Source organism: Thunnus albacares, chromosome 12 (assembly GCF_914725855.1).
Source record: "Thunnus albacares chromosome 12, fThuAlb1.1, whole genome shotgun sequence".
NCBI lineage: Eukaryota > Metazoa > Chordata > Actinopteri > Scombriformes > Scombridae > Thunnus > Thunnus albacares.
Window position 1 is genome coordinate 23,635,950 of NC_058117.1, and position 16,318 is coordinate 23,652,267.

General features: G+C 38.8%; 1 protein-coding gene across 1 annotated transcript in view; it reads right to left on the reverse strand.

Moving 5' to 3' along the window:
* ak5 (adenylate kinase 5) overlaps positions 1-16,318 on the reverse strand; it is a 99,759-nt gene that overhangs the window by 5,933 nt on the left and 77,508 nt on the right. The window contains exon 11 of the mRNA XM_044369380.1: positions 5,432-5,595. Within this exon, the coding sequence (XP_044225315.1) occupies positions 5,432-5,595 (164 nt within the window). The remainder of the gene's footprint in view (positions 1-5,431; positions 5,596-16,318) is intronic.

Here is a 16,318-nt window from a genome sequence, read left to right on the forward strand (position 1 = left end):
TGGTTGTAGGCACAAGAGGAGTGTTTTATACTGTACATGGACAGTTTTCTTACAATCAGACAGAGTTTTGAGGCTAGAAATCTCACTGTTGTTGATTAACAACTTCATCCAGCAGATTTTAGAAGCTGGAGCCAATGAATATTTGGCTTTGTTGCTTGATCAATCACTTAATGCTGGAGTGCAGGACTTTTGTCTCCCCCTTCTGGCAGTGAGAGAAATTACAAAAACATTGTTGACACGTGCTTACGTCTAGTCCATCACTGCTGTCAGATGACATGACTTTGGTCTGATAACGTTTGGAAAGTCTAGAAGAGCTGCACAATTAAAATTATTTTACCCCCATTCAAGTTAGCAGAGAGCTAACCGGAAGTTAGCTGCTTGGCTGGTGGAAGTCTCTGGTGGGCGTGCTCTGCCCATAGAGCCTGTGTAGTATGCATTCATCTGGCCAATGCGGGAATGTCAAACCCGTCACCAGATTAAAAATGGGCTTAATCATTGTGTGAACTTGTTTGGTAAAGGCTTAAATGTAACAGTATGTAAAAGTTCTATCTAAAAGTCATCCTACACATTTCCAGGTCTACATTTGTATTCTGGGGCTCCACTGGAATATCTTTGCATGATTCACAGTTCAAAAACTCCTTATTCTGGCCTATTACGCAGCCCCTAAGTTCTGCTTTAGCTTCTGTCTCTTTAAGGACCCCCTCCAGATCCCAGAGCCCACTAAACAAACAATAGTAGTAGGATTTCACTTCTTTTTCTTATTTTTTACTCGAAATGGAAACTTCTCACATACATCTGTACATGTCCGAGGCTGAATCTGATCTGAAATATGCGAGTGGACAATGCGACCAACCTGTGGAACAACCTCAGTAACAAAGACTTCATTGCATTCATGAACAATTGATGTCGTCACAAGGAGGAAGTAGAGATAACATTACAAATAGAGCAGTTGAAGCCCTGGTTTTTGACTCTCAGGGAGCATTTTTACATACGTTAACCTCAAATTTTGGAACTTTGACCATGTTTAACATAGATATCCAATATCATAACAGTATAAAAATAACAGAAACTCACAAAAAGCATAATATGTCCCCTAGGATAAGCCTGGCATTATACTATGTTTTTCTTGTTGCCATGAAAATGCCAAAACCAACACAATAAATGCACATCTATATAAACTGGTCACAAATATATATTTTTTAAAAAGGGCTCAGTATTTGCTAAAAACAGCTGGACACTGTAGTTTTTGGCAAACGTTTCTCATACAGAAGTAAATAGTTATTCTATTCGTCGTCAGGGACTATTTTCAGCTGCGGATTAATACACATTTGGTGCTCTGATGAGTGTTTACAGTAGCAGAGGATTGATATATAATGAAAGAACATGTCATCCATGTAATATGATTTGTTTTTAATAGTTTTTGGAAAACAATGAAGCTCTACAGCACAGAGGAATAAGATGTATCAGGTTTTGGATACACAGATAATATGTGTCATTGTTGGTTTTGGTCTTTCAGGATTTGTTGTAGATAAAAAAAATATTGCCAGTCTTACTCTTTAAACAATTAATCTATTATGTATTCTCCATTAATAGTTGAATCATTTCACAACTAGTCGACAGTTGTGTTTCCAAGTAACCAAACGGGCTGTGGTGACTTTATGAACATGACAAACGTTCACGATCAGTAAATCCTCTGTGGACAGATAAAGGTTTAAAAAAAAAAAAAATCATTTTCTGTGAGGTTTGACAAATTGTGAGCAGACATCAGTTTGTCAGGCGGAGTAAATAACACGCTGCCAGACTAAATGTCTTCTCAAATTTGTTGCGTGTAGAGTCCAATCAATATTTGTGACTCATTCAAACTGACGGTCATTTATAAGAGCGATGTACACAAACACACACACAAACACACACACGCCTCTGAACATGTGAAGCAGGATGCGTGCGTGAGTGATAGGCAGGGTGTATTTTGATGTGAAATGTCACAGACTCTATAACCGAGCAGTTCAATTAAAAAAGCACCCGAACAACCACAGGTATGACGCCGAGGATTAATAATCACCGGCAGCAAAATGGATCATGGTTCATAATCTCTGCAGCTGTAATGAGAAATGTGAATCGGGGAAAATGGGGACGAGAAAATAACAATTTGTCACCTCCACCTGCCACATGTCATGCCATAATGTGATTTAAGTCCCCTTGGGATGATATAAATATTTCAGGGGAAGGTGAGAAGTAAAATATTTACCTGCTACTTCGTACTTTTACAGGAGTAAATGGAACAGATAAGGATGAACCGCTGGTAAATATGATGTGACCTTTGTTTTAGCTATCTTAGCAAATGATTTAATTTAACAGTATTAATATTTAAGCCCCTCATTACCCATCATAAGTCTCTTGTTTGGACTGTATGGGGCTGTACAGACTGTGGTTGATGGACGTCTTCCACACTCTCCTGTTAGTTTTGTTGCACCTTTTAGGGCACGACGTCTTACCGTAGCATTTTAACATGCTAACATTTGTATGACCCTATTTACTATATTGCATAGTGCACTATATTTACTGTCAGTCATTTTCTGAGTTTCAGAATTTTGAAGGAGTGCAGTTTGATTTATTAGGGCTGCAGCTAACGATGATTTTCACTATTGATGGTTTAATTGTTTGGTCTATAAAGTGTCTGAAAATAGTAAAAGATGCCTGTTCTAACTTTTAGAGCCCATGGTGACGTCTTCAAATGTCTTTGTTTTGTGCGATCAACAGTCCAAAACACAATGATATTGAGTCTGCTATCATGTATCAGAAAGAAAAGCTTCAAATCCTCAAATTTGGGAACCTGTAACCAGGAATTATTTGGAATTTCTGCTTAAAAAGCTTGATATTTTACAGATGCAAAAATTACAGTTGTGCAGCTCAACATCTCTCAGTGATGAGAGCTAAATGATGTTTTATAAGTGTCCAAAATCTCAATTTACTGCTCGCTAAAGAGGAAACTATTGACTGTGCATTATGTAAGGAATAGTAAATGAGTGAACAAGGCAGTGCTAGTGTTGTCACATTCACAGAGGTGTTTTCAGTTACTCTGACTAATGAGACTCGTCGTAGGATTCATCCTCTGGGTACAATGAACGTCTCTACAGAATTTCATGGCAATCCATTCAGTAATTGTCGAGATATTTTACTCTGGACTGAAGTGTTGAACTGACAGACAAAAGACTAAAAATTGCCGTCCCTAGAGCCACCTTATCTGCATGGCTGAAATGTATGATTATGATAACGAGTAAATGCTTGGTGCTGAGTCCCATTGCATTAAAAAAATAATTGTATTATTTAGAGTGCTTGTGCTGCTTAGGATTTTAAAAATGTATGACTCCCTCAGTCCTCTGTGGACAATTGAAGCGGCTCATTAAACTTTATAGAAAAAGAGTCTTGGACATGTTGCCTTCAAGCTTAATATAAAAGTTAAACTTATGGAAGCACATTAGCGGTTTGAACAGGCTACGGCCATCATGACAGTAGTGGCGGTTTTCATAATATTGTGAGCTTGTTAACATAACCACTTGGAATTTTAATGAGCTGAAATCATCCATAATCTGAAAACTCAACCAGGTGTCTGGATTGAAGTTTAATTCGGCTCCTGGCTTGTGTGGCTGGAGTCGACTCTCCCCCTCGTTCCTGATGAACATGTTTACGACTTCTCAGAAAATGTGTTTTCCTCTGGGAGTGTTTGGAGTTGTAGATAATTTATCTGGTTTACCCAGTCTGTCAGTGAATTACTGTGGCGGTTTCCAGACTCAGACGGCCATGCCAGCTCTGTCTGGTATGCGTAATGTGCAATCTCCGAGAAAGCCATTTTGAGAACACTTGACTGTTAAATATTTCAGCTCCCTCTTTTATTTATTTCACTCGGCCCCAGGCAGGAAAACATGTTATAGATGGTCTATCAGTATTTTCTGAGCCTGAGAGCTGTTGTGTGCTTTATCTTTCTGCGTCTTTCAGCAATTTCTAACTGAATTTCATCATCAGCTGCATGTCTTTAAGAAACACTAGGCTATAAGATTGTTTTTAAAAATTATTATCATTCAGTTTTCTGCCCAGAGCTCATTGCTCTGTCCAGAGATCACCTGTCAATCAAACAGTGTGGGCGGTTCTGTGACATCTGCGTCCTCAGATTTTCTGCTTGTATTTAATTCTCTATTTAGATTTTACTGTAAAGATTTCTCAGGAAGAAGGACGGGAGCCGTCAGATGCAAAAAAAAATGTGAGAATTTAACATGCTCAATTTGTGCATGAATACAGGCACTAAATGGCATAAAGAACACAGAAAAGACTTGGATCGGTTCTTGTTTAATCTAAACCCCTCAGGTAATATATGTATATTGTGTCTAATCACCTTATCTTGACATATTTTTGGCTTAGTGATTCCTCCATACTACATGTTTTTTGCATGTTCCACCCCCTACATATATTATATATATATGTATACATATTATATGTATATGTATGTACTGTATATTGTTCTTTTATTTAATATGTCACTGAGCTCGAAGGCAACATGTCGAATACTCTTTTTCCATAAATCAAGCATCCCATTATTGTTTTGTAAGGCTGTAACTAACAATTATTTTCATTATGCATTAATGTTGTGATTATTTTCTCAATTAACTGATTAGTCATTTGGTCTGTGAAATAAAAAAAAAAAGGCATTTACTATTTCTTAGAGCCTACAGTGATGCCTTCACTAATCAATGATCCACTAATCAATTTAATTGACTAATCATTGCAGCTCTATTGTCTTGTACATCGTTTCTCAGTGTGATATATTTCTAGAGACACGTCTGAATAAACCTCTCGATGCTGCCTTGGGAAGAACGCCAAGCTTGAAACAAGTTGCAGCCAGAATAGCAGCTGCTGATCGAAGCCTTTTCTCTGTTCTTCTTGCCATTTAGTTCCTGTATTTGTTCATTTTTACTGAGTTTTTTTTCCACTAACTCACTTGGAAAACACTTTCCTGTAGACAACTGTAAAGATTTAACATTTCTAAAATGTTTTCAGAGCCTAGAAAACCTTTTTGTTGGGGCATTGCCTGTGTGTATCAGATGAGTCAGCAGATTCAGAGAAAGAGACACTAAATTGTTTTTTGGCAAATGTGCTGAGTGATCAGAGCACCATCTTGTAAATCGGTATCCAGTTCCCATAACAAAGAGCCAAAGTCCTGACACAACCTGCTGCTCTTCTACTACTTTTTGTAATTGAAAACAATCTTTCATTGAGGATTACAGTCATTTGTCTTGAGCGAAATTTCTCCCTGGGATCTATTGTCTATTGTAAAGATAAATGAGTAAATAAATGAGTTCTAGTTTCACTTTAGCTCTCTATACATCATGATTGTGGCACATAATCTTTGGCGGTGTGACCGGTGCACCACACTGACCTCAGGCAGAGGCTCTCCTCTCTCCAGGACATCCCGCAGGTGGCGTCCCCTGTCGCTGTGAGACTGCAGCTCGTTACACAGCAGGTCACCCAGGGTGACACGACGCAGGCCGAACCTCTCCTCCATCCGCTCACACTGCAGAGCCTTCCCTGAGCCTGGACCGCCTGAGAGCACAGACCACACACACACACACACACACACACACACACACACACACACACACACACACACAAAAAACTTCATCTTCATCCTCACAGAGAAGTAATCACTGAGACAGAACATAAAATGAGACAAGGATGACGAGGAGGAAATTGACCGTTGAAAGAAGAACATGAAAGAGGGAGACAAAAGGAAATGGACGAGTGTGTGTGTGTGTGAGTGTGTGTGTCGATGTGAGAGAGATGTGAGTATTGATGGAAAAGGTGATGTGATGTGGGGGAGCGGGCAGAGTTAAAGAGGGAGGACAGGAAAGAAGAAACAGATAGCAGGTGGGTAGATGAACTCTGTGTGTGTGTGTGTGTGTGTGTGTGTGTGTGTGTGTGTGTGTGTTTGTATTTGTGTGTATGTGTGTCTGAATCATTGCCTGAGGCTCAGAGCCAGGTTATCACAGACGATTATCATCTTTTCTCCTCTAACTGAATCTACCTGCCCTAAAACCATGTTTTAACACCACACACACACACACACACACACACACACACACACGATTCTACGTCTGTACTAATGAGGAACGTCATTGACAAAATGAATTCCCACACGTTAATACTCACAATATAGGCCTAATCCTAAACCTTACAGTAATAAGGGGAAAGCTGCGCACTCATAACAGTCTTTTTGTTGTAGTCCTATGAATCAGCATTTCCATCTGACTAAAATAAACAACACTGGCAAAGTAAGCGTTCACCCAAACAAAAACAACAACAGAAGAACAAACCCCCACATGAGATTGTTGAACATTTCATTCCAAAACCACAAGCATTAATCTGCTGCTTCAACAGCCTCCAGTCCTCTGGCTCTCCACCAGATTTTGAAACCTGCCTGCAGGGATTTACTCCCATTCTGGCACAAAAGCATCAGTGAGGTATTTAGCAATAATGCAGCGTTTATGTCGTATTGGAATTATTGGAATTATGAGATTACGGCTTGTCCAAGTTGTAATTACGACTAAGAAACAGATTTTTCCGAAAGCTCCGATATATCCGACTCATAATATGGAAGTGCTGGAAAGTCAAGCAAATGGGGGACACCTCACGCCAGCCAAAGTCTGTCTTTCAAGGAGGTTAAACCTACATTCACTGGATATGTTGTTATGTTGTCAACAAAGTATTCAACCCTCAACCCTTGCCCTGTGACGTGGATGCTCACACGTTGTAAACATGGAAATCTTTCTGGTCTCTACCATCCATCCCAGTGGACGTGAGCAGACACTCTGACTCACAGCTGACGTTCAAGTTCAGCTCAAAGGTTGTTGGCTTTGAGCATGGGGGCACTTTCATGTTAAATTAGAAAACATTGTCATAAAGTTGGACATATTGTCTAAAGTATCTTTGTGAAAAACAGCACCAGACTAAAAGTATGTGAACAGGGGTGATATAGTATATCTTTTATGTAAACATGTGTAAAAACATGTAAAAAAGCACATAGAGCTGAAACCATTAGCTGTTTAATTGACAGCTATTTTGACCTTTTATTATTATTTCTTTTTTTGCTGCAGTGTAGGACTTTTACATATAAATTAATGTCTGTTACATTTAACGAGTTCACACAATACTGTCTATTAAGTGTATCACTGCCAGATGAATCTTTCTGTATTTCACAATATACAGAGTTTTTACATCTGGTGTCTGGTATGACATTCGAGTGTTGGCGCACTGATACTGATGCGTTTTATATCAACCAGCAATGACTGGTTTCCTCTCAGATTTGCCGGGAAAATTACGTCATGTTTGGCATCCCGATGGCTCGGCCCTCAGGTCTCTTCATCAGACTGCAAGGCATACTGGATATACGTGGCTAAAAGCTGTTGTAATTTTTGCTGTTGGACTGTTAATATGTTTTATTATTTTTTCAGGTGATAAAGTAACCATACAGATTCCCAGTATGTGGTAAGTTTATCCAAATAACGCCAATTTGGAAATTTACTCCGATGTTTTCGGAGCTGCTGGCTGTGAGACCAACGGTCGGCAGATGTCATAACGGCATGTGTCGACAGTGTTTTTGTAATTATTCTCACTACCAGAAGGGGGAGACAAAAGTTCTGCACTGCAGGTTTTAAACCGGATTAATCGTTTAACATTACCCAGTTCTCACATAGCTTATGTGATAGTAAATTAAATATAAATTCCAATGTTTTAGACTATAAACAAGCAACTTGAAAATGCAACATTAGACTCTAGGAAACTTGTGGGGAATTTTTACTATTTACAGACATTTTATGATTTCCAGTACAGTATAACAGCAGAGAGGAACTGCAAATACACATCATGTCTCAGAAGGTTCGACTCACAAGGCCAGTTAATCTAAATTTCAGATGGTCTCAGAGAGAGGAACCCACAGCGGCAGTTTATATAGGAGGTTTGATATTGACTAACTAGAGAGGTTACTAACAAGCTTCATGGGGATTTTGCTTTCAAGTTAATCTAATTAATCAATAATGAAAAAAAAATTAGTTGCAGCCCTAAGATGTACAATAACCTAATCCTAAACTTAACCTTATCTATAAAACCAGGTCTTAATACTCAAACTGGCCTTTGACTTTAACTCTCCAGGTCTAAAACTCAACCTGGTCCTCACAAAGATAGAAGTACAAGAACACACACATAACCAGCATGTATGCACACAAGACACAAGATCACGAAGCAAAAAGATAAACGCGCTATTTTACCATCAGTAATTACATTTAGTATTTTCTCTCAAATAATTCAGAAACATTTCTGCAGTCTCAGCAGTCTGTTGCACTGCTGCGACGACTGCAGGTGTTTTATCGCAGGTTAACTGAATTACACGGCCATGAAGCTGCGTGAAGCATCGCGGTAACGTGGTGATTTATCATCACAGGCCTTGAGCTAGGTAATAAAACTCAGCCTGTGTCTCATATTCATCAGTATTCTCCTTGAGTCTGAGTGCCTCTGCCCTCAGCCAGCATCCAAAAACTAACGTCCTCATCACCATTTCCTCAGAGAGCACGGACAGATACGAGTGGGGCTCGACTCACCGTGCCGCCTCTCACCCGGGGATGATCGTGAAGTCTGAGGAGGTCCATAATAAATCGAGGAGGGATGTTTATGTATTCCTTCACTGTGCTTTCAGCACATATTCACTGATTTAATTCATTTCACCTGCCTCAAAGTGCTGCACAACCTCCCCTTCGCCCACTCTCTAGAAGTATTCCTCTCCTGACTGACACCTCAGGCAGGAAGTAAAATAATGACCCACCAGGCCTGAAGCAAAATCCCCATGAAGCTTGTTAGTAACTTCTCTAGTTAGTCAGGTCAATATCAAACCTCCTATATAAACTGCCTCTATGGGTTCCTCTCTCTGAGACCATCTGAAATTTAGATTAACTGGCCTTGCGAGTCGAACCTTCTGAGACCTGATGTGTATTCGCAGTTCCTCTCTGCTGTTATACTGTACTGGAAATCATTTTGTGCTCCCACTTTAACTTGAGTTAATTTTCAGGTTTTCCACCCAGGTTAAATGCCTTATTTACCATGAAACTCAATAAAGTTTTGGAGCTCAGGAAAAGCTGGACTATTATATCTTGAATTAGTTTAAAATGTCTTCCAATTAGACCAACAAAACTAAAGGAAGCTGTATATCCTTTCAGACATGTTTGTCGGATGGTGGAAAAGCCCATTAGACGCACCTTTCCGGCGGCGGATAAGGGCGGGCTGTGCACGGCCATTTATGTAACAAGCAGACATCGACACTCACTTCACACAGTGATCGGCCAGCTGCGTGGAGGTGAGAGAGGAGTCAGGGTTTCATCTTCTCTCTCTAGCTCTCCTTTTTCATTCATGACACAACTATTTGTGTCACTTTTTATGTGAACAATTTACAATTTCATTTAGCAGACGCATTTATCTGAAGCGATGTACATCTGAGAGCTGATACAACACAAGCAGGGATCAAGTCAGGAGAGAACAACACGAGTAAACAGCCGAGTGCAACACTATGACACTATGAAAACAATGAACCAAAATATTGGACAAATTATATTATAATAATTATAATTGGACTTTTACCTGATGATGGCATCAGATGAAAAGTGAAAGGATTAACAAAGTTATTACAAATCATCTTGATGGGTCATGGATGTCATCTGCACCAAATTTCATGGAATCTTTTTTGATTTCTTTACTATATTTTGTGATTTAAAACACTTTGTTACTAGATATTACCAGACTATAGGCCCAATGATTTGATGAGACTAATCTTAGAAGATTATTTTCAGCCAAAACTATTATGATCCAATATTTGGCAACTGTAAATTTGTATTCATGTATTGCTTTGATGTAAAAATCTAAACCTAAAAAAAAAAAAAAGAGAAATAAAAAACAAATGCTTCAGTTCTTCAAGTCAGGTAAATTGTTCAGCATCAGCAGGCGTTTATACACTGCTGAGCACTTTCTAGTTTCTCTTTTGATGCTCAGGTAGGTGTTGGTTTAGATTGGAGGAGTTTAAACTACCCCACATGTGTGAACAGTTCTGTCACAGCGCTATCCTCAGAAAGTGCCAAAGTGACAGACTGAATATATTAGAGAGAGATGGAGCAGGAGACAGAGATGGAGACAAGAGACAAAAACACAGCAAAGAGGGCAGAGGACTATATAGACAGAAAATCTCTCTAGTAATTTAATTTTGAATCTAGCCATGCTACATTATTCTATTTTTCTTGAAGCATCTGCAGGTAATACTTTTATATAAAAATAAAAATCATCTAATCCATAAATTGGCTGCAGTGGAGACGAGCTTCTCGCCTCCACTAATTAAGATGCCCCAGTTATCCGTGTCCTTTTCATATGTTGGCGAACCTAAAAGCGAAACACAAAATGTACTTCAAAACATCAACGAGTCAAGGCTGCGTTGAATGAGCCTGGATTCCCAAACGGTGGTTATGAAGGTTTTTTCTTCTCCTCAGTCAACATTTACCAATAAGAGGAGACTGATTACTTTGAAGGGTGTTGCTTACTGATGTCAAATTAAAGGATAACAGATTGTAGTAACGTGGACTTAACGTCTGGACATCAGCTTGTTTCTGCAGAGACCTGGGGTCTGGGTTTGTGCTCACTGTCATCTTGTCTGTTGTTTTTGAGCCAGAAATTGTGAATTTGGGCAGCAGAGTGGAGCCGAAGTGAGAACAACCACCACAGCTGCATGTTGAGACCCAGCAGACAATCCCCTGACATACACCTCTTTATGCCTTATTATCCTCTTAATGGGAGAAAAATGTAAAAAATCTCATATGGGATATGAATAGTTAACTATTCAGAAAGAACTGCAAGCTAATGATTTTTATTATCAATCTTTCTTTGGTTTTATTGATTAATTGTTTAGCCTATAATAGAATCCATCCATCATCATCTGAGTAACAATTAAAACCCCCAAAGGCATTTAGTTTATAACAATGCAATGTGAGAAAAGCTGCCAATGTTTAGCATTTTGATTTGCTAACTGCTAAAACAATTAAATGATTATTAAATGAAAATTGTGCTTATTATTTTTTTTTAGTAAATTGCCTTCTGGACTAATCATCTAATCCTGTCAACATAATTAAACCTGTAACCTCTTGAGGGAAGAAAACGACATCTTTAGGCAGTTCCTCATTGCCTGTTAAGGTTAAAGGACTTGGTTGGTTAATTTTCTATATTTTTCTTATTGTTAACAAATCTCATGTGCAGAGCCGAACCAACAATGAACTGGTCTACTTACAAGTATTGTGTATCCAAAGTCTGATATATCTTATTCCTCTGTGCCTCCGTTGTAGTCCAGAAACTATAACAACATGTCAGTGAGCCACACCGCTGCACTGGATGACATGTTCCTTCATCACAAAGAGTTTGGGCAGTTTGGTTTGTGTAGAAACGGTTATGCTAACTTGTTGTGCGACATATCACGACCTCTTGATTTGTACTACATTGTAAATTTCTCAAAGAACTTTAATGCATCGCTGTTGTTAGTCTTTGGAGTTGTTTCAAAACCAACAACCCAAACTGCCCAAACTCTTCATGATGAAGGAACACGTCACTCAGTGCAGCGGTGTGACTCATTGGTGTGTTTTTAATAGTTTTTGAACAATAACGAAGGTCTACGGCACAGAGGAATAAGATATATCAGGCTTTGGATACACATACAATACTAGATTTGTTGACAAAAAGAAAAATATAGAATATCACCAGCCTTATCCTTTAAAGTTTACTGTTGTCGACAAATTCCCTGAAAAGACCAAAATCAAACCATGAATTGAAAGTTAAGAGTTTCTCTGTGCCATAGAGCTCCATTGTTATCTAAAAACGATTAAAAACAAATCAGCGAGGCAAACATTTACACTGTGTGAAATTCTTCCTCATAACAACGATCACATACTCTGTAGTTCAGTCTCTCAAACGCCGTCCTGCTGCCGTAAATACACACTAGAACTCCAAATGTGTATTAATTCACGAGTGAAAATAATCCCCAACAAATGGACTATTTACTTCTGTTTGAGTAATGTTTGCTGGAACTACAGTGCCCAGCTTTTTAAAGGAAATTACTGAGCCTTTTGAAAAACTAAAACTACCAATGTGAACCAATGTGCTCGGGGCTGAGAGCCACAGACAGGATCACAAAGTATTGAGAGACAAATTTTAACCATTGTAGGTTTTTGGTCTTTTCATAGGATTTGATGATAATTACAGAAATATAGAATAACAGCAGCCTTATCTCTTCATGCTCAGCTGTGGTGGTCGCTGCTTGTTAATGACATTCTTCATACTCTCAAAATTTTGGCTCTCACCAAAGAAGCAAAATTGCTATTTCATGATTACATTACACATTAGGAAACGACTGCATTACCTCACACACCGACAGCAGATTTTTCACTACTCAAACATAAGTGTGATTACGAGGTTGGAAATGGTAATTTTCTGCAGAGAGGAGAGAAATATAAATGAGGAAGATGGAAGTGAAAGAGCACTGGGATAAGAACATGAAGGAGAGACAAGAGTACAGAGAGAAGAGGAAAAAACTAAAAGCATAGACAGCAGTGAAAGCTCACATTAGCATTTCCCTCAGGCATTATCAGTAAGCACCACTACAGAAGACTCCTTCAACGTTCCCCCAATAGTTTAAAACTTCTCTATCCCACCTTTTTTTAATCAAAGTGGTTTTAGAAACAGAAATGCATATATTAGCTTTTTTAACAGATGTTACTGGTTGTTGTTGATGTTGAATTATAATTTAACATACAGATCCTTCGGTGTCTGCATAGAGATGCACCGGGCTTTCAACTAACTCCATCGTTAACCCACCCGCAGTGATTTAAGACGCTTTGAGCATTAGTCCCACTGGAGAACCAAGGACCCGCCATCCATAAGAATTTTCCCTACTGTCAATACCCATGTTAAGGTTTTCTTTTAATGGTATATCTTCAACATTTCTCAACACAAAAGTGTCCTTGATAACTCAACAATATGACAGGTCAATGTTATGGCCGTCAGTTTTAATTATTTCTCCTTTGATTTTGTCAGTTTTGGATAGAGGAAGACTCTACAATACCCAGGAGCCTCAGCCACTGTTGCTATGGAGAAGAAGCCAGACCACAATTTGGAAACCTTGCTCCACATGGTAGGCCCTAACTCTCCTAGATGAATAATACAAACTGGTCTCAGACTGGAAACAGAGGTTTATATATTGTTGATATAGTGGTTACCACCTCATTTTGAATTTGTTCATTTTTATTTTTCAAACATGTATTCATAATAATTTGAAATGTAAATGTTCACACACTTATTGATAAAAAAGGTTTGGGTATTGTGTGCATATTGCAAAATATACATTACTATTGTTGTTATTTTTATTTTGATTGGCGATTAGTAAAAAAGGAAGGAAGGAAGGATTAGATAAAGATCATAGTAAATAATGAAATGATCACTTTGTTACCATAGTGTTACAGTTAGGAAGTGATCGTAAGTTTTTGGAAAACTGTCCCGACTTGTAGTTGGAAACATGAAATGAACATCGGTATTTACACCATCTGAACTGTGCCACTGCTCCGGGTCATAATAACTACGGCCACTAGATGGTGTCTGTCACTAAAATGCAACAATATGTCGTCATTGGGCGACTGACATTGTAACCTATTGTGTTGTTTTGTCTTGGGAGGACAGTCTTACTTAATGACGGATTTATAAATAGCTGGTAGGTTACCTGCGTCTCCCCCAAAGTCACACATCAGCAGCGGCAGAGGTGGCTGAGGAAAGAGCATCGGAGGGACACAGTGTTGGCGAGGGGACAAGAACATATTATGTACAGTAGAAGTGAAGAGTCATTATGCTGCGTCAGGGAGTCTTGAGCCAGTGTTTTTCAAAGTCAGCATGAGGTGGTGAGAAAGAGGATCTGTCCTCTGAGATGGAACAAAACTGATCATACAGGCCAGCTTCACTTTGTCAGGTAGACCTTTCTGCTCACACGAACATATGAGTCATAATGTAGTTAAGTCACTGACTGTATTCATGCTGACTGTGTCACATAGTTTAGGAGTCATTTTTAGTTTCACTTCCACTACATTATTTAGTTCTTGCAGTTGTTTCTTGTTGAGAAACACTTTGTAACTTGGGTATAAAAAGGCTCTTGAAAATATAAAAATACTGAGAATAAAGCATCTCAGAAACCTTTTCATGTGATTTTTATATATTTTTGTGTCCGGTTTTCCCAGAACTGTGCAGTGGCAGAGCTGTGTCCAAAACAGTTTTGTAGATTCAACATCCATCGTCCTTTCTGGGGGTGTTCCACCGAAATGAAGACAAACAGACTACTTCTGATTGTCCAACCCTGACAATGAATTTGGACATTAAGTTTTTGAAGATTGTTGGACAGCCAAGTCGCTTTGAAGTTAGGAAGACACCATATGTTTTAAAGCTTGTAGTTTCCTTATGCTCAACGCTTTTCAGCTCATTTCTTTGGGGTTTGACGGTTTGACTAGTGGTTACGTTACAGATTGCAACCTCCCCTTCCCCTTCCAAGCATGTAGGAGAACCTATGGTGGCCACAAAACTCATGAAAAACGTGAAAAGTCCTCTCTAGAGCCGGTGTTTGGTTTGTCCATTCTGGGCTACTGTAGAAACATGGCGGTGCAACATGGCGGCCTCCGTAGAAGAGGACCCGCTCCCTATGTAGATATAAAGGGCTCATTCTAAGGTAACGAAAACACAACAACATTTATTTTCAGGTGATTATACACTAATTAAAACATACTTATGAATATTATTTTCCATTTCTGCCAAGTCTGTTCCACTAGATGCCCCTAAATTCTACACACTGCGCCTTTAACTGTTTTGAATAACTCTCATCGCTCTCCAGTCGCAGCAGGCAGCTGTTTTCAGTGAAAAATATAAAACCCACTTTACCTGTCAAGCACCAATGTCAATAAGTGTATCTGTTGGTAGACTAGTGCTGGTTCTACAAACATCCTGCAGGCAGAGAAGTGGGTATTAAAAAGTTAGAGAAATCAGAGGAGATGATGATGATGGTTAGAGCGTGAAAATAACAGCTCAGTGCATCAAAAGTTAAAGCAGTTACCCACAGCAGGAGAAACCGATGCTTTGCTAAATTCTTATCAGCTGAGAGAAAGAAGATAAGTCGTGTAATCATATAAAGTCTCCAACAGAGGAGTGGAAAACCATTTCTGGCTGTGATGAAATTCAATTCAGACTAACACTATGATCACAGTTTGGTGTAAACAATGAAATTATGTATAATCTGTTATGCTATATTATGTATAGTCAGTATGGCTGACCTTTTATTAAACGGTATAAAATCTGCTCATGATGACAGATTTGTGTCTAGGTGACAGTTGTTATACGACATTTTCCACCAATTATCTGCTCCTGCTGAGAAAAACTCTTTGTTTGGTTCAACATAGGGGATTTGTCTTGTGAGTATCCATGAAAAGGGGTTTTAACACCAACATGCATATCTGATCTATAATCTGCCTGGGTGTGACAGCGAACACACACACACAAACACACACACACACACACACACTCAGTACTCATTAAGTAATCTTTTAATGGTTGTTTCTTTAGTGTTTTTCCACTGTAGCAGAGTGAGTGGTGGTTAATGGAGACTCTGAGTGTTCCTTCATCTCTCTGTCCTGTCTTCGACTAACAGACTGAGCCACGCTGCCTCACTGCACAATCACAGCATACTAATTGATCACAAAAAAACATCACACACTGCCTCCACAGGGGGGAAAATAGATAAGTATGTTTACTCATCTGTTGCACCTGAGCACAATTTTGAGGCGTGACTGTTTATATTTGTGTATTTTTGTTGTGTGATATGTTTTATTTAAGTACATTTTAGAAGGGAACGTTGTTTTTATTCCTTTAGGCAGTGCTGGATGCACGTCACTTATAGGTAAAAGGCAACTGGAAACCAACATTAGAGAAAAAGTAATGTAGAGCTGAAACAACAGAAGATAAATTGGCAATTATTTTTTATAATCAATTAATCGTTTAAGTAATTTTTCTAGCAAAAATGCAGAATATTCATTGTTTCCAGCTTCTATATTGTGAAGATTTGCTTCTTTTCTTTGACACACGTGATAGTAAATTGAATATCTTTGGGTTGTAGACCAAGAACAAGCACTGAAGACATCACCTTGGGCTTTAGGACATCATGATGATC